At 46.3% G+C, this 27,063-nt stretch overlaps 9 protein-coding genes across 9 annotated transcripts; 5 read left to right on the top strand and 4 right to left on the bottom strand.

The window, feature by feature from the left end:
- Positions 1–27: 27 nt before the first annotated feature.
- Positions 28–2,575, top strand: DFL_004367 (uncharacterized protein; the record flags this gene model as incomplete). Its single annotated transcript, XM_067633450.1, has 4 exons — positions 28–218; positions 300–840; positions 893–2,444; positions 2,526–2,575. The coding sequence occupies 4 exons, from the start codon at positions 28–30 to the stop codon at positions 2,573–2,575; spliced, it is 2,334 nt and encodes a 777-aa protein (XP_067491617.1).
- A 500-nt stretch (positions 2,576–3,075) lies between these two features.
- On the top strand, positions 3,076–3,408 carry DFL_004366 (uncharacterized protein; the record flags this gene model as incomplete). Its single annotated transcript, XM_067633449.1, has 1 exon — positions 3,076–3,408. One exon carries the CDS (start codon positions 3,076–3,078, stop codon positions 3,406–3,408), a length of 333 nt encoding a protein of 110 aa, XP_067491616.1.
- Positions 3,409–4,331: 923 nt separating this feature from the next.
- Positions 4,332–6,376, bottom strand: DFL_004365 (uncharacterized protein; the record flags this gene model as incomplete). Its single annotated transcript, XM_067633448.1, has 3 exons — positions 4,332–5,278; positions 5,340–6,267; positions 6,326–6,376. The coding sequence occupies 3 exons, from the start codon at positions 6,374–6,376 to the stop codon at positions 4,332–4,334; spliced, it is 1,926 nt and encodes a 641-aa protein (XP_067491615.1).
- A 5,946-nt stretch (positions 6,377–12,322) lies between these two features.
- On the top strand, positions 12,323–13,846 carry DFL_004364 (uncharacterized protein; the record flags this gene model as incomplete). The annotated part of the gene is made up of 1 exon (XM_067633447.1): positions 12,323–13,846. The coding sequence occupies one exon, from the start codon at positions 12,323–12,325 to the stop codon at positions 13,844–13,846; it is 1,524 nt and encodes a 507-aa protein (XP_067491614.1).
- Positions 13,847–14,554: 708 nt separating this feature from the next.
- On the bottom strand, positions 14,555–15,547 carry DFL_004363 (uncharacterized protein; the record flags this gene model as incomplete). The annotated part of the gene is made up of 1 exon (XM_067633446.1): positions 14,555–15,547. The coding sequence occupies one exon, from the start codon at positions 15,545–15,547 to the stop codon at positions 14,555–14,557; it is 993 nt and encodes a 330-aa protein (XP_067491613.1).
- A 1,654-nt stretch (positions 15,548–17,201) lies between these two features.
- DFL_004362 (uncharacterized protein) lies at positions 17,202–18,565 on the bottom strand (the record flags this gene model as incomplete). Its single annotated transcript, XM_067633445.1, has 4 exons — positions 17,202–17,684; positions 17,752–18,192; positions 18,291–18,400; positions 18,496–18,565. 4 exons carry the CDS (start codon positions 18,563–18,565, stop codon positions 17,202–17,204), a joined length of 1,104 nt encoding a protein of 367 aa, XP_067491612.1.
- Positions 18,566–20,678: 2,113 nt separating this feature from the next.
- On the top strand, positions 20,679–21,954 carry DFL_004361 (uncharacterized protein; the record flags this gene model as incomplete). Its single annotated transcript, XM_067633444.1, has 3 exons — positions 20,679–21,125; positions 21,195–21,430; positions 21,522–21,954. The coding sequence occupies 3 exons, from the start codon at positions 20,679–20,681 to the stop codon at positions 21,952–21,954; spliced, it is 1,116 nt and encodes a 371-aa protein (XP_067491611.1).
- A 733-nt stretch (positions 21,955–22,687) lies between these two features.
- On the bottom strand, positions 22,688–24,179 carry DFL_004360 (uncharacterized protein; the record flags this gene model as incomplete). The annotated part of the gene is made up of 3 exons (XM_067633443.1): positions 22,688–23,641; positions 23,702–23,843; positions 23,908–24,179. The coding sequence occupies 3 exons, from the start codon at positions 24,177–24,179 to the stop codon at positions 22,688–22,690; spliced, it is 1,368 nt and encodes a 455-aa protein (XP_067491610.1).
- A 1,799-nt stretch (positions 24,180–25,978) lies between these two features.
- On the top strand, positions 25,979–27,030 carry DFL_004359 (uncharacterized protein; the record flags this gene model as incomplete). Its single annotated transcript, XM_067633441.1, has 3 exons — positions 25,979–26,713; positions 26,777–26,887; positions 26,974–27,030. 3 exons carry the CDS (start codon positions 25,979–25,981, stop codon positions 27,028–27,030), a joined length of 903 nt encoding a protein of 300 aa, XP_067491609.1.
- Between the last annotated feature and the right edge of the window lie 33 nt (positions 27,031–27,063).

Below are 27,063 nucleotides of genomic sequence, written 5' to 3'. Positions count from 1 at the left end.
AGGTCGTTCTCGCCGTTATAATCCTAAATGGAGAACCTAATTTTCAGAACATTGGATGACGATAAGCCCAAGAAAAAGAAGGATAAGAAGAATAAGAATAATGATGAAAGTACAGCGGACTCGGAGTCCAGTGCGACTGGGTCCGAACGACATCTTTCAATCGATAGTGGTGCCTCGCAAAGCACAAATAATACTGAGCCATTAGAGATGGAAGAAGAGTAAGTTTCCCTTGAAACATTCACGTATTCAGATTTTTTTTTAAAAAAAAACAAGAGAATACTCACACCTATATAAAATAGTATCCCAGCATACTCAGAAACGGCGGAGCTACCAGTCCCACCACCTGCTTTCGTCGCCCCCACAATCCGCTATCTCCAACCAAATGTCTTTCCAACCATGGACCACTGCACAGCCCATCTAAAGCTCTTACATGCCTTCAGCGCCATGCGAGATCAAATCGAAAACACGAACGGCATCTTCTTCGCCACAGTCCCCGCAGTTGGCGAACCCATAACTGACGATCTTCGTCTCAAAGACAAAAGATGGAGTATCTTCGTCTCAAGGGCGGTATACCGCTTCACCACTTGGTGGAATACGATACCGGCTCAAAGGGGCGGTGTAGCTTGGCACCGATTGAGTATCGGGTACAGTTTTAATAATGATATGGAGAATGCCACTTTAAGCGGTAGATCCCTGCCGTTTGACTCGACGAATCTGCCGCCATTAGATGTTCTTATGGTTTGGCATGCCTACACCCTTAATCCGAGGAACTTTTTCCAGGATTGCCTTCGGTATGGAAGGATGGATTTTTGGTTTACTGGGTTACCATGGGCAGTAATTGTAGGTTCCCTTTAACAGACCCTATATAATAGCAAATACTGATCCCGTGTAGAACGATTGCATAGACCCATACACCTTTGAATACAGGCTCGCCGACTCCGCAGTTTACAAATGGGAAGCCAAAACAAGACTTCCATTTAACAATCTAGATATGCCCAACTATAAAGGACGATGCGCAGGATGCGGCAACTCTTTCGAGGCCCCTTGGAATGCCCCAGACGACACCGGATTCGCCGACAAAAACTTCAAACTGATTTGTCCAACCCTAAGCTGTGGTAAAGTCCACACTATGGATACCCTATCCAAGGACAAGTTCATCAGCGAAGCAAATGACCTCTATCGTTCAAATTATCCGATGCCTGGAACACTCCTAGATCTCCATGGACTTCCAAAGTCTATAACAGAGCACGAAAAGGCGTGGGATAACTTTACGATGCCCAATCGACTACTAAAGGAGGTCATCTTCAATGTTAGAACAGTACCTCAAAACAGCGGCGTCGCTGCTATCAGAACGATTCTTGAGACCGCCCTAAAGAGCAGCAGCACCGTATCAAAGGCGTCGACTACAGAAAAAGTAACCCAAGGGAAATTACTCAACGTCCACAAATTATCCGTCCGCCGCATGATGTCAGCTTATTGGGACAATCCTTGGCCTCAGAGTATAAACCTCATCGGCGCTGTTCTACGACAAGGTACTTTTGTATCCAAGATGGCAAACGATCTAAACTGGTACCACTCCCCGGCCATCGGGAACACTGTATCTCGAGCTTGTATTCGATATAATCGCTTTATCTCCTTAATGAGGGTTCGATCGAAGAAAGTACTAGTCCCAACTCTCGATATCGACTTGGCATGGCACACTCATCAAACAATGCCCCATAACTACTACACCTACACCGTCGGCGCAACCGCAAGATTCGTTGACCATGACGATAAAATCGACGAATCAAAACTCTCCACCGCATTCGAATACACTACCAAAGAATACCAAAAGATTTATAAGGAACCGTATTCGGAATGCGGATGTTGGTATTGTCAAGTCGTCCGCCAACAAACCGTTGGTTCAGTAAGCCGCATCTTTTCAAAGAAGCCAATAGAATTCGAATGCGGGACCGACGAGCCTCGTAATCATCTCTCCACCCACGGCGTCATCAGAGTCGAAGATAGAGCGATGGAAATGCAAAGGCAGCTATTAAAAGCCAATTTAGACAAAGCATACAAAAAGCTTTGCGAAGAGAGGAAAAAGAAGGGGAAGAAACCGCCAGCACGGCCGGAATACTGGGGGTATTATTATGGGCCTTACTATCCATATGCTTACTACCCTTATGGAGTGCCGTACATTCCTCCATTTGGAATGGATCCTTGCATCGGTAGCGGTGTGTATGGTTGTAATCCGGGATGTATCTCTACAGCCGCTGGCGCGTATGGAAATTGCATCAATGGTGCTTGTGGAACTCAGGTCGCAAATGGAGGCTGTGGAGGGGGTGGTTGTGGCAGCTGTGGTGGGGATAAGGCGGCTTGTGGAGGGTCTAATGGTGCATGCGGTGGTCATGCTGGGGGCGGATGCGGAAGTGCAGGCGACGGCGGTGGAGGTGGAGGTGGAGGTAGGTTTCAACCCCAAATATGCTGTTTTTTACATTGAACCGTAGCAGTTGAGCTAACATAATTCTTTCGTCGGACTATAGATGGCGGTGGATGTGGTGGAGGCTGTGGTGGCGGATGCGGCGGAGGCTAAATCCATAAGACCTTTGACGAGAGAGATGGTCTGATTAGTATGCATTGGAGGTGTCTATGCTTTTGTTCACCGCTAAGTTATGACGATGTTTTGGGGAGATATTGACACTCTTTTAACGATTTCCGACTTTCTGTGCGGGTTTGCGGCATCTTGTAGGGGTTCCGAGGCAGAGCCTATCGAACAAGCGTACTTTGGGATACGCCCGAGATTTAGAATATCGTATGCATCGAGTATCCACTCTTTTTCAGATTCAGAAGTCGTGACGACTTGTGACGAAGGAGTTCCTTGACCACAATTTTGCGGTGCATCGAAATTTGAAGCTGATCGTGCATTTCCGTGACTTCATGGACATCATTGATGCATAACATTTCGCCCTACAGGGCTCCTGCAAGCCTATCGATTAAGACCCCATGATTTCCGTTCTACAATGGAGGAATATAACAACGTCGCCCGTGCATAAAATCCGCCAAGACTTAAAATAAATACTCGATATGATGTGCATGATCTCAAACTTCAGCCTCACAATTCAGAGCCTCAACCGTCATCTCAAAATCCAAAACCCTAAGCTTCGCAAGATGCCACTTGATCCTAAAAGTAACAGGCCTCCCGCCTCACCTGCATCTCTACCCGTAGAGTTACACTCTCACATTCTCTCCTTCCTCCCCTTCGACACCCTCTTCGTTGCCAGCAAAGCCCTCCCCTCTGGCAAACCCTCTTCACCACCCACTTCTTCTCCACAACCCAATACACTCCACCTATCCCTACAACATCCCGGGCACGCACCAACTCTTCTACGACCTCCGACTTCATCTACCTCGCTCAACACGGCGTAATCCACGAAACCTACTTACACTACGACACAGGCTTCAAACTCGACATAACCAATGATCCAATCCTCACCACTCCGTTCTTTGAATTCGCTGAAGTTAGGGATATATCCCTGTATATCCGTGACCTCCACCCAACTCGTTGGAGAAGAACGCAGGAGAAGCCAAATTCTTATGTTTTACCGAAGGTAAAGTGTTTGGGATATCAACAGATTAGTCCCGCGATCTCCATTTAGACGAGATTTCGCCGGGGGATACGATAAAGAGGGTTGCGCTAGTGATGGCTCGTAGGCTTAGATGTGGACTTCTGCAGAGGGTGTTTCCGAGTAAGTATTGGATGGAGATTGGACCTGGGGTAAGGAATAGGCCGGGGATGCCACGTCGGCAGGGATTGGAGGGTTTTTTTTCGGGGGAAAGGAGTAATTAGTTGCTAAGGACTTATTAACGTACAATATCAGTACTTATTAATGGATAGATAGATAAAGGGCTTAGCGAGCCTTGTTATGAAAATTTATTTCCGGGCTGAGGCACCATATTATCAAGTAGTTATACATTTACTTCAAGATTAATGCTGCATGTATGTATTAGGGGTATTAAGAAAGGAACAATGTATAAAGTCTTGTATGATTTGATTGAATTGGATGGCGTCTCGGATGTGAAGTTAATACATTAACATATTAAAATGATAACTGATATGTTAACTTAGTTATCGTCTACATGACAACATTAATCCATATGCCCATAGCAGATGTGATTTTTTTAGTCTTCGAAACCAAAAAATAAGACCCCAGTCCCAATGAAATAGAAGACATGAACGTAAAGTTAGGTATCAAATGAGTGAACAAAATATCCAAAAATTCCCAATATGAAACAAAATCCCATCCCAAACAAATTAGGGAAAATAAAATAAAACTTTTCGGCTAAGTGGTTTAGTAGAAGTATCCATACTTCTTGCAATACTTAGAACCATTAGAATTATACTTATTAGCCGCGATACAAGCATCGCGTTGCTTCTTGCATTCATTGCAAGCATCGTTGTAGCTGTTGTAGCTGTTTCCACGGACCCAATCCCAGGTCCAGCTATAACCCCAAGTCCTCTTCTCAAGGGCATCTTCCTCAACAGCAACAGACTTCTTATGCCACTTGTTCTTGTTCAACTTTGGCTTATTAGTAGAGCCAGCATATTGAACACGACAGTTCTCGTATTGAATGTTGCAAGCTTCGACACAAGCACCGGCGATAGATCCACGTGGGAAGGAAGCGCATTCCTTATTCTTATAGGAAGAGAAGACCTTCCAGCAGTTACCACGGTTGTAATCGATCTTATCGTCGTTGCAAGAGACAACCGGAGCCTTAACACCACCGACTGGAGTTTTATAAGCAGTTGGAGTGGCGCAAACATTGTCAGTTGGGGTTGGAGTTGGCTTTGGTGGTTGAGGAGTCTTAGTTGGCTTTGGTGGAGGAGTTGGCTTGACTGGTGGATACCAACCATCCCAGTCGTCGCAGTCCTTCTTGTTGCATTTGGAGCCACACTTGTCCTTGCAGTATTTGTGGTAGATGGCGCAACCGGCGGCGATTTTGGTGCAGTCGGCAACGTAGGCGGCGCCGGCTTTGTTGATACAGTCGTTGACTTGGGACCAGCAGAGGGCGGCGACGCCTTTGCAGGATGGCTTGTCTGTGAAGGTTGGCAGAGGGGGGGCGCAGTAGCCACCGCATCGGGTTCGGCATGAAGTGGTGGTTGCCTTGGTGGTGGTTTTCTTGGTGGTGGTTGCTTTCTTGGTGGTGGTTGCTTTCTTGGTGGTGGTTGCTTTCTTGGTGGTGGTTGTTTTCTTGGTGGTGGTTGCTTTCTTGGTGGTGGTTGTTTTCTTGGTGGTGGCTAAGGTTTCATGTTAATCAGTCTAGATCTTATAACAGTAGGGCTTAGAGAAATCACATACTTGGGGTTGGCTCTTCAGTGGTGGTAGTGGCGGCGGTAGTGGCGGCGGTAGTGGTAGTGGTAGTGGTAGAGGTATTTGGACCCTCCCCACATGGCTCAGTGGTATCGAGTTCGTCATTATAGTAGACATAGATAGTACTTCGTCCACCACATGTCTGGTCTGGATTACCCTTGCAAGCAAGATTGCACTTGGCATCATCGACAGGAGAAACACCCGGAGCAAGCTTTCCAGCGCACCAACATTCTTTTCCGTATTCTACACCGGCATATGCGTAACCTTGCTTACCGCACTGGTTGAGACAGAGTTCGACAGTCATGGAGTCTCCGTTGATATCGGTTTGATCGTCAGTAAGGAGCCTGCCATCGACCTCATCGAAACATCCAATGGCGGTATACTCAGCGCCAGCAGTTACGAGTTCTTCCTCAGTCTTTGGCGGGTAGGTAGGATCGTAGAAGACAGAGATAGCCTTGCTACCACCGCAGATCTGGTCTGGGTTGCCATTGCAAGCATAAGAGCAGCCTTCCTTAGCATTTCCAGTATCAACAAATGGAGTACCAGCGATGGTAGCACCGCAAGAGCACTGTCCGTAGTACTCAAGACCAGCGTAGCGGAAACCGTTGTTCTTGCATGCGGACCAGCACTTCTCGTGGGTCATGCCAGGACCATTGATGCCTGGTTTGAATCGAAGAGTAGAGCCATTTGGATCATTGTAGCATCCAACGTATTGGAATGGTTCGAATGAATAAGGGCAGACTGGGTAATGGGGTTTATAGGATCTCTTGCTCAAGAGATTGTATTCCATCCCTTGATCTGCTGCCAGGACGTAGGGAACGAGCGCGGCCAATGCCAGCGCCATATTGGAAGACACCATCCTCACTATATTTAGATTTGTGATGAACGAATGTATGAAGATGAGAATAGTCGATGACTAGAATTGTAAGCGATAGACAATAGAGACTGTATCTGAAGGAGAGATCGAGCCCTACCAGATGAAAATGACGCCTTCGGGGGATCCATTGAGGTTTATATAGACTCATCCATGAAGTCAATTTGGCTACCGAGCGGATGCTATAATAGCCATTCAGTCTTATAAGTCTGGCCTGGGCCGCATAACTCTGATAGTTGATAGCGCACGGTTGCCGAGCGCCGACTTCAAGAAAGAAAAAATATCCTAGCAGAGATTCGTGTGATGCTGTAATTAGTTGTTTGCATAGTGCAGCTTACGGCCAGCGCAGCTGTTGGCACGAAGGGGGAAGAAAAGGATGTTTCCCCTATCGACATGGTCAAAATGGCCGTTTATCGACACTGAGAAAGAAAAAGCTACTGCGCAGTATTAACCCGATAAGCGAAATTTCTTTTTTAAATTGGAGCTGATTAGGCTTGGCCATACCAATTTTGGAGCCCCGAGTCTGTGGGTTTGGCTCTGTGGTTTGTGATGTTAAGTCCCGAGGGCATCCCGGGCGGCAAGGACATGTGTGTTCAGTTGGATGCTGCAGAAGCCTGTAATTTTGCGCAAGTCATCCTTTCCCTGCCAACCGACGTCTGGTCTAACTCCCTTCGGTTGGTTTAGGTTGGGCCGCTCAGGGGTATTATCTCGTCCCCAGACCTCTACGGCGTTTGTAGGTTTAGTTATAAAATTTCCGGTAGCAAACACTGTCCGGTAAATTCGGCTTTGGGCGAGAGAGAGAACCATCGAAGCGAATGCTCGTTGGGAGACGTAGAATTGAAACTTTCTGCGCCTTTGGTAGCTGAATATCCGGGCGTGCAGCAACGATACTTGCAAGGTCACCCTGTCAAGAAGGAAAATAATCCTTCGCATAACTTTTCCGGACCGGCGAATAGATGACAGCTTCAAATTCGCATCTGCACCCAACAGGGTTTTTCGCCGAAAAGTTGAGAAGCCTTGAGAAGCCTAGGAGTCTGGATCTTTGATGCACTATTAACGGATACGATAGTCCAACAACTTGCAATGCGTTTCAACAATCCTGGTGTTTCCATTAATAACGAATTGATAATATCAATTTCGTGGCGATATCTCACTGATCAGATCAGTGGGATGTTGAGAATGCGGCTTGAGATTCCAACTTGGGCCTCATGAACCAAGGGACAAGCACTTGCCTCAACATCACAGTTGAAAGCGCAGCCGTGAGCAGAATTCATTGTTTCAGCGTCTGCCGTCATATTAATTTGAGTCCGATGGAAAATCCTATGACGCAAATTGTTCAGGAAGGTGGATCTGATATCCAGAAAGCCCCGTCACGGGAATATTAAATTAGTTAGTGCAGGGCTGGGCCCACTTGCTGTCAGAAGAGGTTCCAAAAGCTGGAACCCGACGTTGAGGTGTCGAACAATAGCCCAACAGTGCAGCGACAGTAGTCCTCCGGCAAACGGACAAAAACCCTCGGCCTTTGCCAAAACATATCAACATCTGATTGATGCCTCCCTTGAACCGACCGACCAAAGGTTCCACGGCTTCTTTCGAAGTCTGTGAGATAAAATTTGCCGCTGCGGCTGATGATTTCATGGTTTGAAACCGACATCGCCTATTTTCAAATAAAAAATATATATATCATGTGGAGCAAATTAAAACGTGCACATTCCTTGCAGAATATTTAATTTTGGGTATTCGATTGTCGGCCTGGAATGCTCGGGCTTTGGGGTCTTTGGCCCTGGTCCCGATAAACCCAGAGCTCGTCTGGTATCTTCCACTCAAGAGAAACAAGCTGCCGCCGTTAGTTCAAAGATCGACTAACTGGTTTCGGCGTCGGCGGTTTCGCATGGTAAGTCCTCTAACTAGACCTCGAAGTCTTTCCGCGACTTTTGTTACTAGCTTCGAGCGCAAAGATCTCAAATGTAAGTAAATCCGTGAGAGGGTGTTCAAGAAAGTGTTCCTTCTCACCCTCCTCGACGGTTCGGCGCCAGCCATGTGGGTTTGACTGGTCAATGGTTTGAGTGTCAAGATCGGGACGGACCTGTCAGGTGCATGTACGATGGCTGCACCCTGCAGTTAACAGCACAATTGGCCCTGGCTTCCCCGCTCTCCCACAGCCTGTCTGGCTTTCGCTAGCCTGCAATTCTATACTCTGCAGCACAGGGCCTACTCCGCAGGAGGGTCATGGCCGGAGCGCCTACATGTGTTCTGTAGGGCTAACATCATAGAAGTATGCTGTTGTACTCCCTTGGATCGTTCCTTTGTGACCTCATGCGGGATCTACTGTATATGTGTAGCGTAGCTTGGTGTTAGCCGTTCGGGACGCCGTGTATCGTCAATTGCTTGTCGCCTTACTTCGCACCGTGCGCCAACTATCGAGTCAACATTGGACAGGTGTAACAAACTTACCCAAGAGAATCAGCTTGATCAACTGCGCTGTGATCGATGCCGAAGCATCCGGTCGGTCTTCAAGCATATGGGGCCGAATGCGATTTTGAGCCCAACGAACATGGTTATTTTGCATGAAGATGGCTGAAACTGAACGGGGGGACCTGTTGGGAGCTGTAGGAGCCTCTGCTTCGTCATACCACTCTCGCAGAGCAGCCCTTGCTTCAGCCATTGGAAGTAGCCGGCAACACGCTCAGGTCATCGTCGGGGGGTTTTTTTTTTCGCTTCTTCTTCATGCTTCTGACAGCCAGGCGGTCAAGTCAATACAGACTACTCCGCAAATTGGTATTCTGGACTCAAGTATCTTGGCAATGAAGCGAAACAAAGATGGAGGCCGGACACCATCATCAGGAGATCAACTGTATTCGGCCTGAGGGGATTTTTCCTAATGGTTCAGTGAGGCGAGCGGGAGATCGGTCCTTCAGGAGAGCACATGCGGACAGGGGTGCCAGGAGGTTTGTCTTTAAATTACCAATTATTAATTTCTTGATCTTGATCCCAACAGATAAAGTCGGGATGTAATATATGGGCGGACTGCAAGATGATGGTCTCTTCCGCTACAAGGGCTTTTTACGATTTGTCCCGGATCCTTTTTTTCATGACTCGGTTCAACATTCCTCAGCTAAATGCAAGGGCTATCGATCGTAGGTTGCATTTGCCAGCGTTCGTTGTGGGTTTTCCCCAGAATATATTTTCATGTGGAATATCATATATTCGCACACGAACATTCCAAGGAATACCCTGAAGGCCTGCATCTCCACGCATGATAGCCACTTAAAAAATCTTCCCGCCTGGGATATCCGGATAACCAAGCTACATAATCGAGAGAGAAACGAGCGAACAATCATATCCTATCGTCCAATTGAGTAACTAATAGCCTCCTGCCACGTCGAAGGAGACGAGGAGGTTACCACTTGTTACCCATACCCATATCACACATACACTTTCCGCCGGGACGCCATCGACGTATTTACTATGCATGTCTCGCAAGTTTTTGTGCCACTCACAAGCCGAGGCTGAAGCTTTCGCTTTAAGCGAGAGGCTGCATTTCCGTGAGGCCTGTTTACATTCTCGAAAATGACCATAGCTTTGGTCGGCCTTTTCGGTAGAACCCGGGTCTGGAGCGCTCGAGCAAGAAGGACTAACCGACGATGAAAATGGAAACACTCGAAAGGGAGCAGTTTGGGCGGGGGAAATTGTTACACGATAACCACATGGTACATACAACCCCAGTAAAGTATTCCCACTAGTTCAGACGATTGGGTATCACAGTGCAGTATAATTGCAATGCGCGAATTCTTTTCTATATTTGTATGTCCGTGGTCATGCTGAAGACGATGATTCTCTCGATTTGCGTATTATCTCGAGGTTCGGTGCGGTTTCATTCCGTGCAACCAATTTACAACGTGCCCCAGACTGCACTTGCTGTTGACGGCCGGATCAACGCCAATGATATTTTGTGCGGCGGTGGGCACCTTTTGTTAAAAGAACCTCTTGGCCATAACCTAGTACATAAAGACAGAAGTGTATGTCAACCAGAGATTCAAGACATGTTTCAAGAATCTTCGTCCCCATTCGTGGATGTATAAAAAAATGTTCAAGCCTTTTTTCAATGCTACCGCATCCAGCTCGACACGAAGTTCATGCTTGTCTATTTCACCCGTTGCGAGTCCGATGGTAGCAGGATCCGTTCACTCTCGCCTGGTCTGGTAATCTCGGGTCCACATAAGTGGCCAGCCCTAACTGGGATTTGATGCTCCACCAACCCCATAATTTTTTTTTTTTCCTGGTCGAACTTGGGAGTATGGCCTGCAGGGGACGTCTACCTCCAAGTGGTTGGGTTTAAAAAATTCCGAATTACGCCCGGCCAGGTCTACGAGGCAAACTCTCTAGCTAGGCCCTTCACTGTCGAAGCCACGGCATACAGACCTAATATATGACTATGTACAACAACGAACGACGAGAGCTCTCGAGTAGGTTCTTGCGCGCATAATATTCCTGGTGAGCGGGAGTTATACGTGGTACAACCCGAGGTAAAAGAATAAACATACACACAAAAGTAAAACATAACCTATCTATCGACAAGGCCGGGGCCGGTAATTATTACGGTCGCCGGAATTACCCTGCACAAGGACTAACATTAATTTCGAACTTTTATCCTAGAGGTGTTATTACCTATTGATTGCTAGGTAGACATCTAGGGATTCCCCGCAGATTTAATAATATTTAGGTCTCGTTGCACGTTGGTGGCGTTGTGACTTACGCAGGAGAAGTTAACTTCTAATATATCTCAACTTCTGAGGCTGTCAGAAGGCTTGGCAGCTTAACAGATAATAACAGATAATAACAGATAATATTTGACAAGGACAATTAGCCAAAGGCCCAACTTCATTATGCATATATGGGGGACAGACGTCACTGTCAAAATAATTCAATGCGGCATACGTACTTCTGTTGGTGTTGCATAACGTTCCCATTCCATCGGCTTGTCGTAGATCACCACAACCACGCGCGCGCTGTTGATCGCATTGTGCGACATTTCCAGAAGAAGAATAAGGAGACCTCATAACCGCTGATCCCAACTCAAGAACCGTTATGAGGGTAGCGTTGAAGCCGGATTGAGGCATCTAGACTCGGATGGCTCAGGACGGAACGTCATTTAGTGCACTATTTTCAAGACTTATGAATTCAAGTTCTATTGGTAGGCCCTTACTTACCTCTTACCTTTTAGCTACTGAGCCTACTAACCAACGTTAGTTATTCAGTTAATTATATCATACACTTTGTGCTTTTTGTGGAACTGGCTGTTCGTCATCTGACCGCCGACAAAACCTCCAAAGCAACGTCGCACAAATTATATTATATTCTATCATCCCAACCTTGCGTTCGGATTCGCATTCTAGCCCCGTAAACTAGCAAATCGTAAAGATTAATGTTTTTTAGACCTCCCTTATTGAAGCTCCAGAGCTCGAGATCTTCCACAAAGCCTTCACTTGCTTCTTTCAGGCCTGCTTCCGAGCTGGCGTGCTGGCCCTATTTTTAGGTTTTCCTGGCTTTCTTCAGCCAAGGTGTTACCATGCCAGCGCCGGTATGGATATACCGACTCTGGTCGCTTTTGGGAGCATCGGAAAGAGGAAGGAAGGGCAACACATGAGCATTACAATACCACCCTCTCCGAATCAACAGCTACAACAGGGACAAATGAACGTCAATCCAAAAAACTTTGAGACAAGTCTAATGACACTAGCGTTCCGGTGACCTATTGGGGAACTGCTTTTGTGCGCTGATCCAGGAAAACTCACAGAAATCGATGTTAGCATCCTTGAAGGGATAATGCCGAATGCAACGCTTCAACCTTCTTTATGACGTTGCGAAGGGCTGCGGACAGAAAAAAAAAAACCGAAATCCCTTGTACTATTTGCATAGAGGGGCCGAAATAATAGGAAAGCACCGTTTAGGCGAGTAAAAGGAATTGAAAATTCCATATATAATTGGGTCTGTGAGACCGGATTTCACGACATCCATCTTTCCCCCTCATCATCCAGCTTTTTCGGTGCTGGTCGTGTGGTTTGTTAGATTTTGCAAAAAACAACACAAAGAAACCATGGTTCGCATTTCGATCGTAGTAGGCCTTGTGCCTCTTTTGGCATCGGCTTCACCGGTCCCGGGAGATGACTTCGAACTATCTCCGGGAGAAACTTTTGTCGACTGTCTGCCCACAGGAAAAGTCCCTATGGTCCTGCAGTCCTCAGCGAACTTCGGTCAGCTAGCTTCGGCATATAATCTCCGCCTCAAGCCTAAGCCTATCGTAGTTACTCTTCCAACGACCACTACGCATATCTCGAACACCGTTAAATGCGCTAAGAAGTACCGCTTGAAGGTTAGCGCTAGGGGTGGTGGACACTCCTATTCAGCTCAGGGTCTCGGTGGTGCCGATGGAAGTGTGGTTATTGATCTTCAGAACTTCCACGATGTTAAATATGACCCAGAGACAGCATTGGCTGAAGTTGGTGGCGGCGCTAGACTTGGGAATATCGCACGAAAACTTTATGATCAAGCAAAACGTGGTATCCCACATGGAACATGCCCTGCAGTTGGCATGGGACATCCAGGTCTTGGTGGCTTTGGTATTTCTAGCCGTAATTGGGGTCTCATGGTCGATCAGATAGTACAAGTTCAGGTTGTGACCGCAGATGGATCATTGAAGATCGCAAAGAATAACTACAACGGCGATCTCTTCTGGGCTTTGAAGGGTGCAGCACCAAGTTTTGGTATCATTACTAGATTCTGGTTTAAGACATACGCCGTTCCAGAGAGCATCGTCAACTACTCCTACCGATTCCAACCAGGATCTGTGAACGAGGCGGTTGATGCATTCATGAAGATCCAGACTTTCGCCAGAACAGCACCGAAAGAACTCGGCCTTGGAGTCTCCCTATGGGGAAGCGGCGTTAGCTTTGAACTCTCGGGAGCGTACTACGGCAAAACTCAAGCGCAATTTAACACCCTTTTCCAACCTCTCCTTCGGCAGCTACCGGCACCAGCCAGCACCACACTCGACACAAGAGGATGGATCGATACCCTCCTCCGTTTCGCCGGTAGCGGAACCCTTAGCGTCCCTGAAACCGGCTACAATGAACACACGACCTTCTACGCCAAATCTCTTGTGACCTCCAACAGAGCCCCCATCGAACGCAAGGGTATGGAGAATTTCTTCAACTACGCCGCTCAACAAGGTCCCGGTGCAGCAAACCAGGGTCTCCCTTGGTTTGTTATCATCAACCTCTACGGAGGCGGTAATAGCGCCATTACCAATCCAGCTCTGCTCGACCAAAGCAGCTACGGCCATCGTGATACCCTCTGGAACTTCCAATTCTATACCACCATGAGCAATGGATTCTCACCAGCAGGAAATACCGCTGCTATTAATTTCTTGACCGGTTTCGATAAGGTCGTCCGGAGATCAGGCGACTTTTCTTATGTCAACTACGCCGATCCAACATACTCTAGGTCTCAAGCCCAGAGGTTGTACTATGGCAAGCAATTGACTAGGCTTTCTTTGGTTAAGAAGAAGTGGGATAAGGATCAGGTCTTCTGGTACCCCCAAAGCATTGATCCAGCTAAATAGAATACTAGAACGTTCCGTACATTCACTCGGATAATTTGTCTTTCTCGTTAGAGCTAGACGCATGATGTCTCATTTATTTCATTTTTTTTGTTCCTGCATAGCGACTGGGGTTCATACTTGTTTAATTTTTCTTTTTTCCGGCCTCTAGAAACGGGGTCTATCTACATCAGGTCAGCAGATATATAATAATCTATGCAACTGTTGTCTACAGAGACTCGCATCCCAACGTAAATGTAAATGCTACCACTCCATACATTGAGTTCTTCGTCGCCGACTCCTATAAGGCTCTAGGATTGAGATGTTCGAATGATACGTCGGATTTACCCCTGGCTCCGTGACCATCACATTAATTCCGAAGGTAGTACAAATGCCGGGTGTTACTTATCAGCTGAACGCAGAAACCACACGATTTCATAATCTCATGGCCACTTCAACAATACCATGCTTTCTTCTCTCGCTCTCACATTACATTTACTTAACAATCCACTGCAATGTTAGCCTTCTGTGTAATGAAATTCTAACAAGTAAACATAGACTTTCCCAGTACATCAAAACAAATTTACGACGAAAACACTTTAATCATAGCAGCAATAAAATTGTAAAGTGTTCGCTAGAAATATTCGTGTACGCCTCATCTTGAGGCAAATCAGACATGAAGACATATCCAACCTGCTTCGCCATTTTAGTGACAGAGTCCGTTGGAGCCTCTTAGATGATGAAACTGAAGGCACTCTTTGAAACACCATATTTGGCAGCAAGGCCGTCGTATTTGGCCGCAATAGTATTATAATCGTCAAAGCTGTCTTCAAGAACAACGGTGATATCGGTGTTCTGGGTTGATGCAAAGTACTCTCTTGAGGGAACGGTTTTAGCGTTTTGGATAGTGGTTGATAAACCTTGTGCTTTGGCGAAGGTGTTGGCAGTGGCAACGTATGGGGTATTCGCTGCAGTATCAAGAGACTCGTCGAAGAATATCCCGTCAAGCGAGATGCCAATCTTTGGGGCCTTCCAAGCTGCATAGGCCAACAAGTCGGCTTGGGCTTCGGCGACCGGTCGTTTACCATAGGATTGGTGAACATAGCCGAACACCTCTGCATTAGCGAAGGACTTGAGCTTCTTTGGAAGTTGGCTCTGGATCACCACTTCCGGGACCGTTGTTCGGGTTGATGATAATAATGAACCAGGGCGCTTGAAGGTGAAGTCTCTCTCAAAGAGATTTCCCTCATCAGTGGTTTCCTTTGATCCGGCAGGGACAGCCATGCGCTTGGTAACATCGGCAGTAGTTTCGACCTCCTTTAGGTCATCGCTCTTCTCATACCACCCGGATGGAACAGCAATGCGCTTAGTAGTAGTCTCAACCTCGGTCAGATCATTGCTCTTACTCTCCCACCCTGGAGGAACAGCAATGCGCTTGAATACACTAGGGATATGATCCACATGACGGACATCATCTCCTGCATGTTCGCCGCCGCATCTCATCTTAAGAGCACCGATCGTAGCGACGACTGATTTCAACAAGAGGGCAACGATAACGACTATGAGCTTTCTGTGGGGCACTGCATGTCTGTGTTTAATCTCTCCGCGATTGGGGCTGTAGAGGAGACTCCTTTGTTCGCCCTGGGTTTCGACGTCGACGGTGTCGTCGTGGTCAACGAAATGGATCTCCGGAATCTTCTCCGGGACCATGTATGGACGACTCATGGTGAACGGTTGAATTGTAGAGATTATAAAGAAGGATTGGTATGGAAATTTATAGATGTAGAAATAATAAAATTGAATGGAAGTAAAGAATGGGTAGTCCGCACAGCAGAGTTAGTTTAGGTAAATGAGTGGAGGATCGGTGACACTAGAAATCTGGTTTCTCTATCTCAAGCCAGCATGTCTTTTTCTTCTTCTCCACCAAGGCGAGATAAAGGAGGCGACACCTGCTTCTATCAAGAGGGCAAGGCCGCCAATGTTAGTGGATCCATTCGACTATTGTTTTGGACAATATGCATACTCACAATGAATGGTATTGTATCAACAGCCTGCTTAGAAGCGCATCTATAGACACTAGTTTCTTGAAACCAAAGCTAGGAAAGAAGGTAGAAGCTGAACAGGGGTCGCCAAGCGCTTTGTACGATCTCAAAGTATACTTTCGCCTCTGACTAGAATTCTAGAAAAGTCGGTATCCTCCATGATCCGGGAATTTAAAGTTAAAGTTTAACGGATAGTGGAATACCAGTCGTGGTATCTGAATCCGTTCTGCTAGTAGTTACCCACTTAGTGTTGACACGAATCCTGCCAGGGGCGTCTGTAACCTTAATCGGGGGGCGATGGAGGGCTTGGATGAAGGTTGCTGTGAAGTTTAGCTGGACATGGCCTATGATAGGCCCATAAACTTCAGAAGGATTGGGATTTTGTCTAGACGCTTACGTTTCTGATTTAGCGTTTGGCCGAATCCGGAATTTAAGGTCCGGCGCTGAACTTTATGGGTTGTCGTGGAAGTACGCCATAACGCACTGACAACGTGCCTGCTATGGGCATGCTGATAGAGCCATAGGGTCCCAAGTTTTGTTTCCTGAAAATATTCGGCTTGGGAGATTTGAGCGCTGTCAATATGAATATCCTGATGCTCTACCGTACGGCTACTCTCTGTGCTTTATACTAGCAAGGGCTAGAAACAAACATTCTCATTAGAGTACTGTCAGAGTCGAATAATTGAAGCAGAACAACAATCGATTGTTGGTTTATAACTTTTACGAACGACGAAAAAAGAACGATCATTTCTAATCGATCTAGGGGTTAACTATGACACCGAAGTTATTACTCCTATTCAAACAGTATCCTCGTTCATAGTTAAATTCTTGCTCTCTTCACTTTTAGATTGTGTTGTTACGTTGGAATGGGCTACTTGTCGACATGCCGTCTCAAGATGTCTTGGCCTTGGATCGCTTTTTTTTATAAGCACCAAAGGTGAGGTTTATAGTTTTACTTCGAAAAAGCTACAGAACTGAAATATGTCGGAGAGCTAGCAGTATGATAAAATTTATTTCAATACAAGATCATCTAGAGGTATATCATCATTGGTGCGTATCATCGATCATCGATCATCTATAGATCTGTATTGGATAGTACTATAGCTGTATATATAATATAAACCTTTTTTACTATGTTTTCGACACATAACTAGCTATCAAACCCCCATGTAGGCATATTCGATTACCCATATCTGGAAGAAACAAGACTTTATGGTATAAGATAAGTGATATGCGAAGCCTAACATTTTTCTTTTTAGATACATGACCATATGACCGCCGATGTAAGTAGGTATACAAGGAATCCGGAAGAGCGCCTCTAACTCTAGACCTTAGAGTTATGAACAACCTATAAGATCCGCCAAATAAAACTGAGTGTCGTATACAATTCCATCCTCACCACTGTTATTCTGGGGCCCGTACATGATCTCGAAAGCTTGCCCTTTATCTATCCGTTGATTGTCGTTTACTGGGAAACTATGCCGATAAATCAACGTATCTACCGAGGGGCGCGGAGCATCCAGGCCATGGAAATTCGCATGGCGTACTTTCCACCCAAAGTCAAGCTTCTGGGTGCTTGGATTAATATCCCTGGGAAATGTGCCTGCTACTGGTATCAACTTGAAGGAAATAATGTAGATGGGCTTGTTTCGCATGTTGTAGATTTTTGCATGTGTGCCCTCGAAGCGCAGAACTGGACGTTTTGCAGCGTAGGACTCATGGTCTAAATCTATCTGCACCCAATCGGTTTTCGGAAACCCGAATGCTCCCTCGTAGATGTAGTGGTCCTCCGTCTCTTGGAACCTGGAAGAGCTAGATTCCTGTATATCTTGTTAGCGCCTTTCCTTTGCCGTGAAATAAAACTCAACATGGAGTATTGCAACTTACCAGACCAGCGTAAAGGAAGTAATGGGTTGAAAGCTTTTTGCGATTACAATACGGGTGGTTATGATGTTTTTCTTTACTCCATACGGGAGCTATCTCAGTGGGAGGGAGTGAGATAGTGGATATAGTTGTCGTTGGTTTATCATACTGGACTCGGGACCCCTTGGTGTTGTATTCCTGTGTTTCAACGAGTCGAAAATGTTTGGAGTTGGGCCGTAACGTCGGAGCTCCGGTTGGGAAACTCGACGGTTGATGGGGAGCTTCCGTGGGGTCGATATAAATGCTACAAGGAGCATATGTATAGGAGGTTACGACTTCGTAGTCCGTGACCCAGATCGTGGAGAGTGTTTCATCTGTTTCCCAGATCGTGGTAGTATCGGTGCAGGTAGTAGGGTCGATCGTCTCCCACACAGTGGTTGTATCTTTTAATGTGGCCTTGGTAATCTACAAGTATGGGACTATACATTAACGCCTTGGGCCATGAAGGTCGAGGGTACATTGATGTCATAACATTATAATAATTGAGACACGAGAGTACTCACCCTAGCAGTGGTGGTGGTTGAGGTGATGGTCTTGGTCACAACTCCGTTGATGACCGGTGGTCTATCGCTATCCTCAAATTGTTGGGCTATCGGCCATTGGTCAGGGAAGTCTGTCAAGGTTGTCAAGTCAGCACATTACTCCTCCGCCTCTAACTAATTCTCGACCGTGCAGTGGCGTGAGTTAACACTCGAGGACTTATCATACAGTCTGGTTGAGCAACGCCTATTCGTGACAATGCAAGAAAATAAGCTAAAAAGGAATTTTTTTGCTTCATAATGATGCTAACTAGCTAAGAAGCCTTCGGTGGTTGAGGTATATTTTCGCAATTTATGAAAAAAAAAAATTTGTATAATAAAATTTGTTAATTTGTGATTGTAGATTGTGACTTCGGGCTTTGAGATGTGGAGGTGGATGAAATATTACAGAGTTGAGATGGAAGAACCCCGTTTTATATTATGTCAAGACTGCTTCTTAGTATAGTATTTAATCCATAAGTAGCCGGCCGGACCATCCTTTGGCACCCCGAAGTTTATGATAAAAATTGTAGAGGTTGGAATACAAGACCAATTTTCTCGCTGAAGTCCAAGTAGATTTATTCTAGTAACTTCATCTAGCTATCCGGACGTTAATAGACAATCTGCAAGAATGTGGGTCTGGTCCGAAGATAGATTAGATGATTGGCCGTTATTGTCTAAGATGCGGTAAAAAAACACAAGCCTAGAGAATCCAGCAATCTCTATAGGCCTGAATAGGCCTTCCTACATTTGCGCAATTGAGAATTATAGCAAGATGAAATAAATCCTCAACAAAGCGACGTTCGCGTAATAATTAACTGCATGTTTCTGCAAGGTATCGATTGCATATCCGCTGCCGGATAGATAGAGCATCTAGCGTGCATTAGCGCAGGATCTGCTACTTGATATTTGTATTTGAACCTCTATGGATTGGAATTCAATTGCTTGTTGTTCAAGAGAATAACCGGCCAACCAAAACGTTCGAGGTGGTCTACTGACAGGCCTAGTTGGCTAAAAGCTGCATACCTCGCTGCAGGCAAGGCTACTTGCATATCTGATCGAGCAGCCAAGATGTTAACTACGTGTCAGCTCATGTTGACTGCAACTACCGGCGATATTTTATAAGCAATGATTAGATACTTTGCGTTAGCTTTGGAGGCCTTAAAAGTTTAATTTAGCCTTGATTAGTCTCCACGGATCCGTTGTGTCCTCCTAAGGATATTTGGGTTGTAAATCAAGATGCGGTGTAACAAATTAGCTTTCTGATCAAGAGGTCGTACGTACCACCCCTAGTGTCATTTCATTATTTTTGGTTTTTGTGAATTATAATATAGAATTATCTTAATTGAAATATTATTATATCAAAACCTATATTATAAAATTAAATGAAAATAATTAATTCTGGTGAAGTTGTGAAACGGCGAACTGGTATGGGCTGCTGCAATTTGGGTGTTCGCAACACAACTGCTTGCGCAGCGACCCCTCGTACGATTGACCAATTGTCTTTCGAAATTTCGAGCGAAGTTTCCGCATTCAACTCCTAATAATCTTTGATATCCTTTCCACCGGATTTCCGAGCTTTCGCTGGCATCGATGGATTTGTTCAACTGCAGTCAGCCACAGTCTGTGAGGCTTCCAGATGTGGCTGAGGCGTTGTATTCTGGCATTGTCCTTGAATCTTTCGCTTTCAATTTGCCTTCTCGAGGTCCTTCGATTTCTTTTACTCCAGTTGATATCGACATTCTCGGACGGAATGACTATACTTTTACGACGACACCGATATTTGAGTTAATCGACTTGAGCTTTCAAGATGCATCGTCGTCCTTTGGATCCATTGAAGGCACGAGAAAATCACACTAAACACGATGACGCGGATATTTGTATAGGTCTATCGTATTTATTTTCAATACTACCGAGAGAGCTTTAGTATTTGGCTTTTAGGAGTAGCAGTCACGGCTATATTATCACTTTTCTAATTATAGATTTTTTTTGAGATGTTATATTAATACATCCGGGTCAAGGGAGAGTCAAGAATTGTGTTGTTTTGCTAAAAATGCAACAGCATCGGCCACAAGTTCCCAGCCAGTCGCGTCTTCCGTCCTTAACCCAATATCAGGCAAGCCAAACAACCACCGCTAACTTAACTCCACACCGCTCATCGCAGCCTTCAAATATTAAACACCTCAACTGGCGATGTAATTCCCGAAGCCACGGTTACAATCAAACCATCATTCTCCGCTGGCTCGGGTCCTCCAAACAAAAACCAACCAACCATGTCTTCTTTCAGCATTTTCGATAAAAGCCTGTAGCGTCAAAGTACTCTTACCCCAGAGAATTCCGGTACACAAAACCCCACCGATAGCCCCCTCCGCCATGTCTTCAAGTGGTATTGCGGCTCCTAAAGTCGCCCACCAAGTTCCGAAGCAGCCTTCGGTCTTGCTCAAACTCTTCGATGCCTCGGTTTATTATCCCATCTTCTGCAGTATTTTCGAGAACCTCCAATTCGATGATATTGTCCGCCTCTCGTTTACTTGCAAAGCCTTGTCCACCCTCCCACGGCAGATCACGAACATAGAATGCGATATCGATAAGATGCTTTCAAGATGGTTCATCAATCCTAAAAGCCTTCGTGCGCTCATGGCGGAACAGAATATCATCATCGGGAGTCATTTTGCCACCGCACTTTTCAGCAGAGAGTACCGTACTTCTACGGTCCGTTTCTACGCTACAGGTGGCGCATCTTCCACAGCCTTGGAACGATATCTCCGATCACACGGCTATGAGGAATTGCCACGGGCGAAGGGTAAAACCGAGGCAAGAGTACGCTGCTGTATCTCATCAACCTCCACCTCTTATGCTTACTAACTTTCTTTCTGTTTGCCTTTTCAGCGTAGGAAATATGAAAGACTAACCTATCGAGGCCAAGTGGTTGAGATTAGAGTCTGTTCAAACTCACCACTCGGAGCCTTCCTGGCTGCCGTAAACGCAACCCACCTCTTAAACCTCGTTACATCCCACAAAGCATATGCTTTATTTCCAAAATCCGCTTTTATGCACAAGATGTCGTTCATCACGCGCGACCTCAACACGAATAGTGTCCAACATTCCCTGCTTCGCTACTCACAGTACGACTACGACTTTCGGCCCATCATTTGGAACTCTTCTCCCCCTCCTTATACCCAAGAGATAACTTGTCCCCGTCGTGTAGGCGACAAGTTCACCTGTCATCGAATTCGATAACGAGGGTATCCCTCGGCCCCGTGTCCCCCAGCATGTCATCGAATCCACTTGTTTTCGCCTCTCCGTGACTCCCGACCCTACAATCTTTACGAACCGCCAGCCAAATTACACAAACGCACGCTATCGCCTCTCATTCTCTGGTTTTTACTCTTCTGTCCTAAAATATTACTACACCTTCGGCTGTTCGGCGTGGAGGGCTTACATTGGGGCACGAGTGGACGCTCTAACAAAGATAGAGCTTTACAAACTCCCCTTGAAGGACCGTGCCAGCTTAGATTTGACTATTAAGAAAGACTTTTACAAGCTTGAAGGGCAATTTCAGAAACCCGCTCGCTGGAAGTACTTCGATCATTTGGTTAGGGAGTGGTGGGATGATTGGGTGAAGGATAGCGACACCGGCTTGAGATAGCGCTGCCCATCACTTCTCTCTTTTCTTTTCTTTTCTTTTTTTTTTGGTTTTATCATGAATTATAAATTCTCCGGCGTATCGGGATACCCTACGGGGAACGGCAATATCAGGGATGGAGGCTACGGGGTAGACATATGTATATACTATTAAACGGCTTTAAAACGGTGTTGTGCTTTTGTTTCTATACGGTGGAATTACTTGGTTATTCAGTTTGGTTTGCTTTTATCTCCACGGCTTTCTATACCTGTTCCTAGAACCCATGGTGCTTCATGTCGACATGAATACTTCTTACAGCGTCAGCGAACCCATTTGTTTCAATATACTATTTTACTAACAAGGTTTACCAATACCTGTGAACCGACCAGGCCTAGTTATAATACTACGTAGGAATAGCTGGAAAGTAGAGATTATTACATTAATGCGGAAAGCGTCTCCGTTCATGCCAAACTATGAACAAAAAACATTAAGCGGCTATACAACCACCCACTTGTAATAGTGTGGGTATATATAATAAAACGCCATGCGTTTAAAAATGCGGCGAGGAATAAACAAGTTTGGAAAGGAAAGGAAAAGAAAACGAATATTCATGACTGCCGTCTATTACGCTCTGGGGAAGAGGGGAGGGTTATATCGAGGTGGTTTTTTGTCGTAAGTTTCGAACGCCGGGGTGTATGGGATGATGCCGTGGTCTATGTTATATAGAAGGAAATATGCCTCTCGCGGTTATCCACCTTTAGACGATAACAAAAACCCTAGGATCATAATGAAACCTAGCAACCACCAAAAACAACGTCCCGACAGCCATGCAAGCTCCCGAGAAAGAAATCGCCGCCGTATACCCATAATTCGTGAGTAATGCACCAGCAATCGGACTCCCCGTCAACCCGGCGATTCCAGAGATACCCATGGCCATACCGATATAAGTCCCCATCTCCCTCGGATTCGGTACAATCTGTGCCATAACCGCGGGGAACAGGGAAATGACGCTACCGGACCAGAAACCGAAGAAGGCGGTTAGCACGATTAGACCGGTTGCGCTGTTGATGGCTAGCCAGCACCAGATTAGGATTGATGTGATGACCGGGGTAATGATCATGCAATTCATGCGTCCCAGCTTGTCGGCGAGGATACCAGGGAGCACACGGCCAGGGAAGGAGAGACCGTTGAGGATGCTGACGAGGTATATGGACATTGAATGAGACATGCCGAGGTTCAGCGCATATGTCGGAATGAAGAAAAACGGTGTGAAAAGACCCCAGAGGATGAAGAAAAAAGCGGCAACGAAAAGGGAATAGGTGATATTTCGGAAAGCTTCTGGGAGAAAAAATGTTCCCTTTCTGTGGGGTAGACGTTCGACAACGGTGCAGCAAGTAATCAATAGAAGCCCGGTGAATAAAAATCCTATGGAGCGGACGGTCCAGCCGAATGTGGTTCGCTCGAGAAGATTGGCAAGCATGATTGGAAGTATGACACCCCCGAGAGATGAACCAGCGACTACTAGACCCATGGCGGCAGCACGCTTCTTATTAAAGTATTGGCCGATGACGCCTATGGCAGGGGTATACAAAGCACCTTGGGAGACACCACCAAGAATGCCCTGACACAATAGGAACTGATAGTATTCTTTGCAGACACTGGTGAGCATTATCGATGCGACGAGGAGAACCGATGCTGGGATGATGATAATCTGGGGGAAGGTGACATTAGTAGCGAACTTGGAAAATCGGGAGGTTTGGATGGGACATACTCTTGCGCCATATCTGTCGAAAATTGAACCTGCGAACAAACCGCTTCCGAAGATAAAAGCGATTTGGATAGATCCGATCCAAGCGATGTCATCGGCTGTCTTGTTTCTTAGAACGACACTGAGATAGTAGGACTCGTATACACTACAAACTGCATAGTTAGCAAAGCTGATCTTGTGAAGTTCAAGGTAACCAGATGATATCTTACCCAAAGGCATTAACGTATCCGAAAGAACAAAACATCGATATCGCGGCTCCCAAAACGATAAGCCATGCTTGCAAACCTCCTTCTGGAAAGGTAATCTCGGGTGGGGCTTCTTGTTTTTCTGTATCGATAGCGGTATCATCTCCCACTATTGTGCCTTCCCCGATATCTGTATTTGCCGCTGCTAGATTTCCTAGATCTTTCTCGGATCTCGCTTGAGGTGTATTATTGAGAGTCTCCAACTCCCTAGAGGTGATCGAATCTGCCTTCGTCATTTTGCTGATGTATATATTCACTTCGTATATAGGATGCCGGATGAGGTTCTAACTGACCCAAGTCTCTCGGCCGAAGTCCTTTGTTGTATTATGTGTGTTGTCACGACAGCAAGAACTCTGGATTTGTGCACCGTTGTATTGTTGGCATGAGGAATAATCTTGTAGCATGAATTGCAGATGTTAATTACAACCCGAGCAGATTGAAGAATATAAATACACCATTGTTGCAAGTTGGCTGTCAACCAACTTTTCTTTTACAACTTGAAATGGTCGGTCGGTCGGGTTTACATACACGAACTTGGGTTATAACCGAGTGCACCTAAGCGGAGACTTTAACTCTTGAACGTATCTCACTGCAGAAACCTGCCCAATCCCTTACATTACTACTCCGATTCTTACTTCTCGGCCCTCTTGTCTTTTTCACCGTTGGATCATGGCAGGAGTGAGTAATAAGCAGGGAAGTCCATCAGCTTAAGAGGAATATACCCATGGAACTAATCGATTATCTCCGCATCGCGGTTCTCGTACGAAAGCAGTCGGTTGTAAGAACTGACGAATCATATCGCAGGATGGGCAACCGAATGGAGACGGAGGTTAAAGCGGACCGATCTTTGGCAACGTTTCGACCCTGAAACGAAATGCTTAAATTCTCTTGGTGTTAAAAATCTGATAAGATTAGATCGCTGTTACGGTTCGGTCGGGTCGGTGATAATATCAGGTGGGCCCGCCACGATGCCGATACAACCGGCGTCTGCCGATTTCTGGTTTGCTTAATAATGTCCTTGGAGGGACCCAGTTTCAGCCTAGCAGTATGGCTCGTATTTAACTCGCAGCAATATCAGATGATGCGCAGCGCGTCATTCTGGTGGACTTCTGGCCGCCGTCGGAATTTCGTTGAATTGGCAGGGAAAACATTTCGAAGCAGAAGCCAGCCAGTTTTGTTCTTGATCCTTATGCATAGACACGCAAATGCAAAAGGGTCTGTAGGCGGAGCTAAGGTATGTGGGCTTAACTATATTCGTCGAGCTGTTGTAAAGGGTGGAGTAAGTGCCACTCCTCCTTTTCTAACTCTTCCAACCGCAATAATATCATTTCTGAAACAAGTGTTACATATAAGGCCAGAGCTCTCGCTGCATAACATGTCGATGTGTTTGGTGTTTTGATTGAAACATTTGTATGCCAAGTGGGATTACGTCTGCCCAGAGTCCTCGTCATGGCAGGGGCAAAACCGTCCAATTGGGATGGTGCCTCGTGGGCTGGATCCGGGTCGTAACGTGCCGGGTTCCATAGCCAAGATCACCACCAAGAGATCAAGCCTCGCCCGAACTTAGAAGGAGGTTGACTTACGACGACCCTGCTACCCAATCCTCCTCAATCGGACTTTTTTGCAATGCGAATTCTTCATCGACACAATCCGACGTTTATAGCGTTTAGTTGGTGGTATTCTTGCGTATTACCGGCAAACGAAATAGCTGAGGCTCAATTTCAGGGGCAAGGCTAACTTGATTTTCGCACAATTTGCGCCAACCATGCCTCCATGCCGGTTGACAGGGCTGGCGACCGTCGCTGTATATTCCCTGCTTCTTCTGCCGCCGCTATCGACAGCGGCACAAACCGAGAGCGGCGATCCTAACGCTGCCGCATGTACGTACCTAGACGACGCGCTCGATACTTGCTGGCGGGGACGACAATTACAATACACCGATCCTGTAGTGGCGAATTGTATATGTAACGTAGAAGGCCTTCCGGATCCTCTCATCGATCCCGCGGTTCCGTTGTGTAGTTCTCATCTGAAAACAATGGGACGGGCGAGCCGCGCGACAGCTTTCTACAGCAGCTTCGACGGATATTGTGCTTCGTATGCACCAGGAGGTGATGGAGGGACTACTACCGAAGTTATGACGACGACTTCCGCCCCGACGTCCTTGGGGGGGCGTGCGAGCTGCGAATCAATCCTTCAAACTTACAACCTTTGCCAGAGGATACCACAGGACTTAATAATAGAGCCGAAAGTGGCTTCGTGCATATGCCACGACTTCGCCGGAGTCTTCACCACTGGATTCGATGATCTGTTGACTCCGTGCTATAACTGGGCTACAGTCCCAGAGCCGGAATTTGCTAGCGAAATCTCCAGCCTCTTCGGATTCTGCACGAGATTTGGCACTTTCACCTTCGATACCCCAGTCACATCCATGACGTTACAGGTTACTCCAAACCCCACGGCACCTCGCACAATTCCATCGTTGTCGTTTTCTCAGATCGGAAACCCTGCGAGTTCAGCATGCGAACAGATGGCTCGGATTGCCAATGCCTGCCGTACTGGCCCGGTGGATCCGCTGACCAGGCCTGGTGTGGCTAATTGTATTTGTTTGGATCGGAATGATCCTAATCGTGGGTTTGGAACAGAATTCGACACCCTGTTGTCGAATTGCTACCCGTATGCGAGAACGAGATCTCCGGCAGCTGCCCGTGAGATAGAGAACCTTAGCGGATATTGCACTAGATTTGCAGATGGTGGAAAGACGTATACATTAGTAAGTCATTATCTTTTCGAAACGTATAGGAGGCCATCCTACTAACTTTTGTCTGCTTTTAAGACCGCCACAGACACGAATACGACCCGCACGGTAACGGACGACGTATTCGTCTCATCCACAGGGCTACCAGTTGAAACTAGTCCATCCAAAGGCACAGCAGGTCGAAACAAGGTTGGTGCAATGACCCATCCCTAATTGTCCGTTCTTTGGGCACTCTTACCTAGATCGTAGAAAGCTAACCGCCTTTCAATATATAGGTTGCCGTATCTTTGGCCTCCTCGTTGGTTGCTATCATGGTTGGACAGTTACTATGATGCTTGCTTCTAGAATCATGATATCAGCTGCTG

This window comes from Arthrobotrys flagrans (assembly GCF_004000055.1).
Source record: "Arthrobotrys flagrans strain CBS H-5679 chromosome Unknown unitig_0, whole genome shotgun sequence".
Lineage (NCBI taxonomy): Eukaryota > Fungi > Ascomycota > Orbiliomycetes > Orbiliales > Orbiliaceae > Arthrobotrys > Arthrobotrys flagrans.
This window is presented reverse-complemented; position numbering and strand designations above follow the sequence as displayed.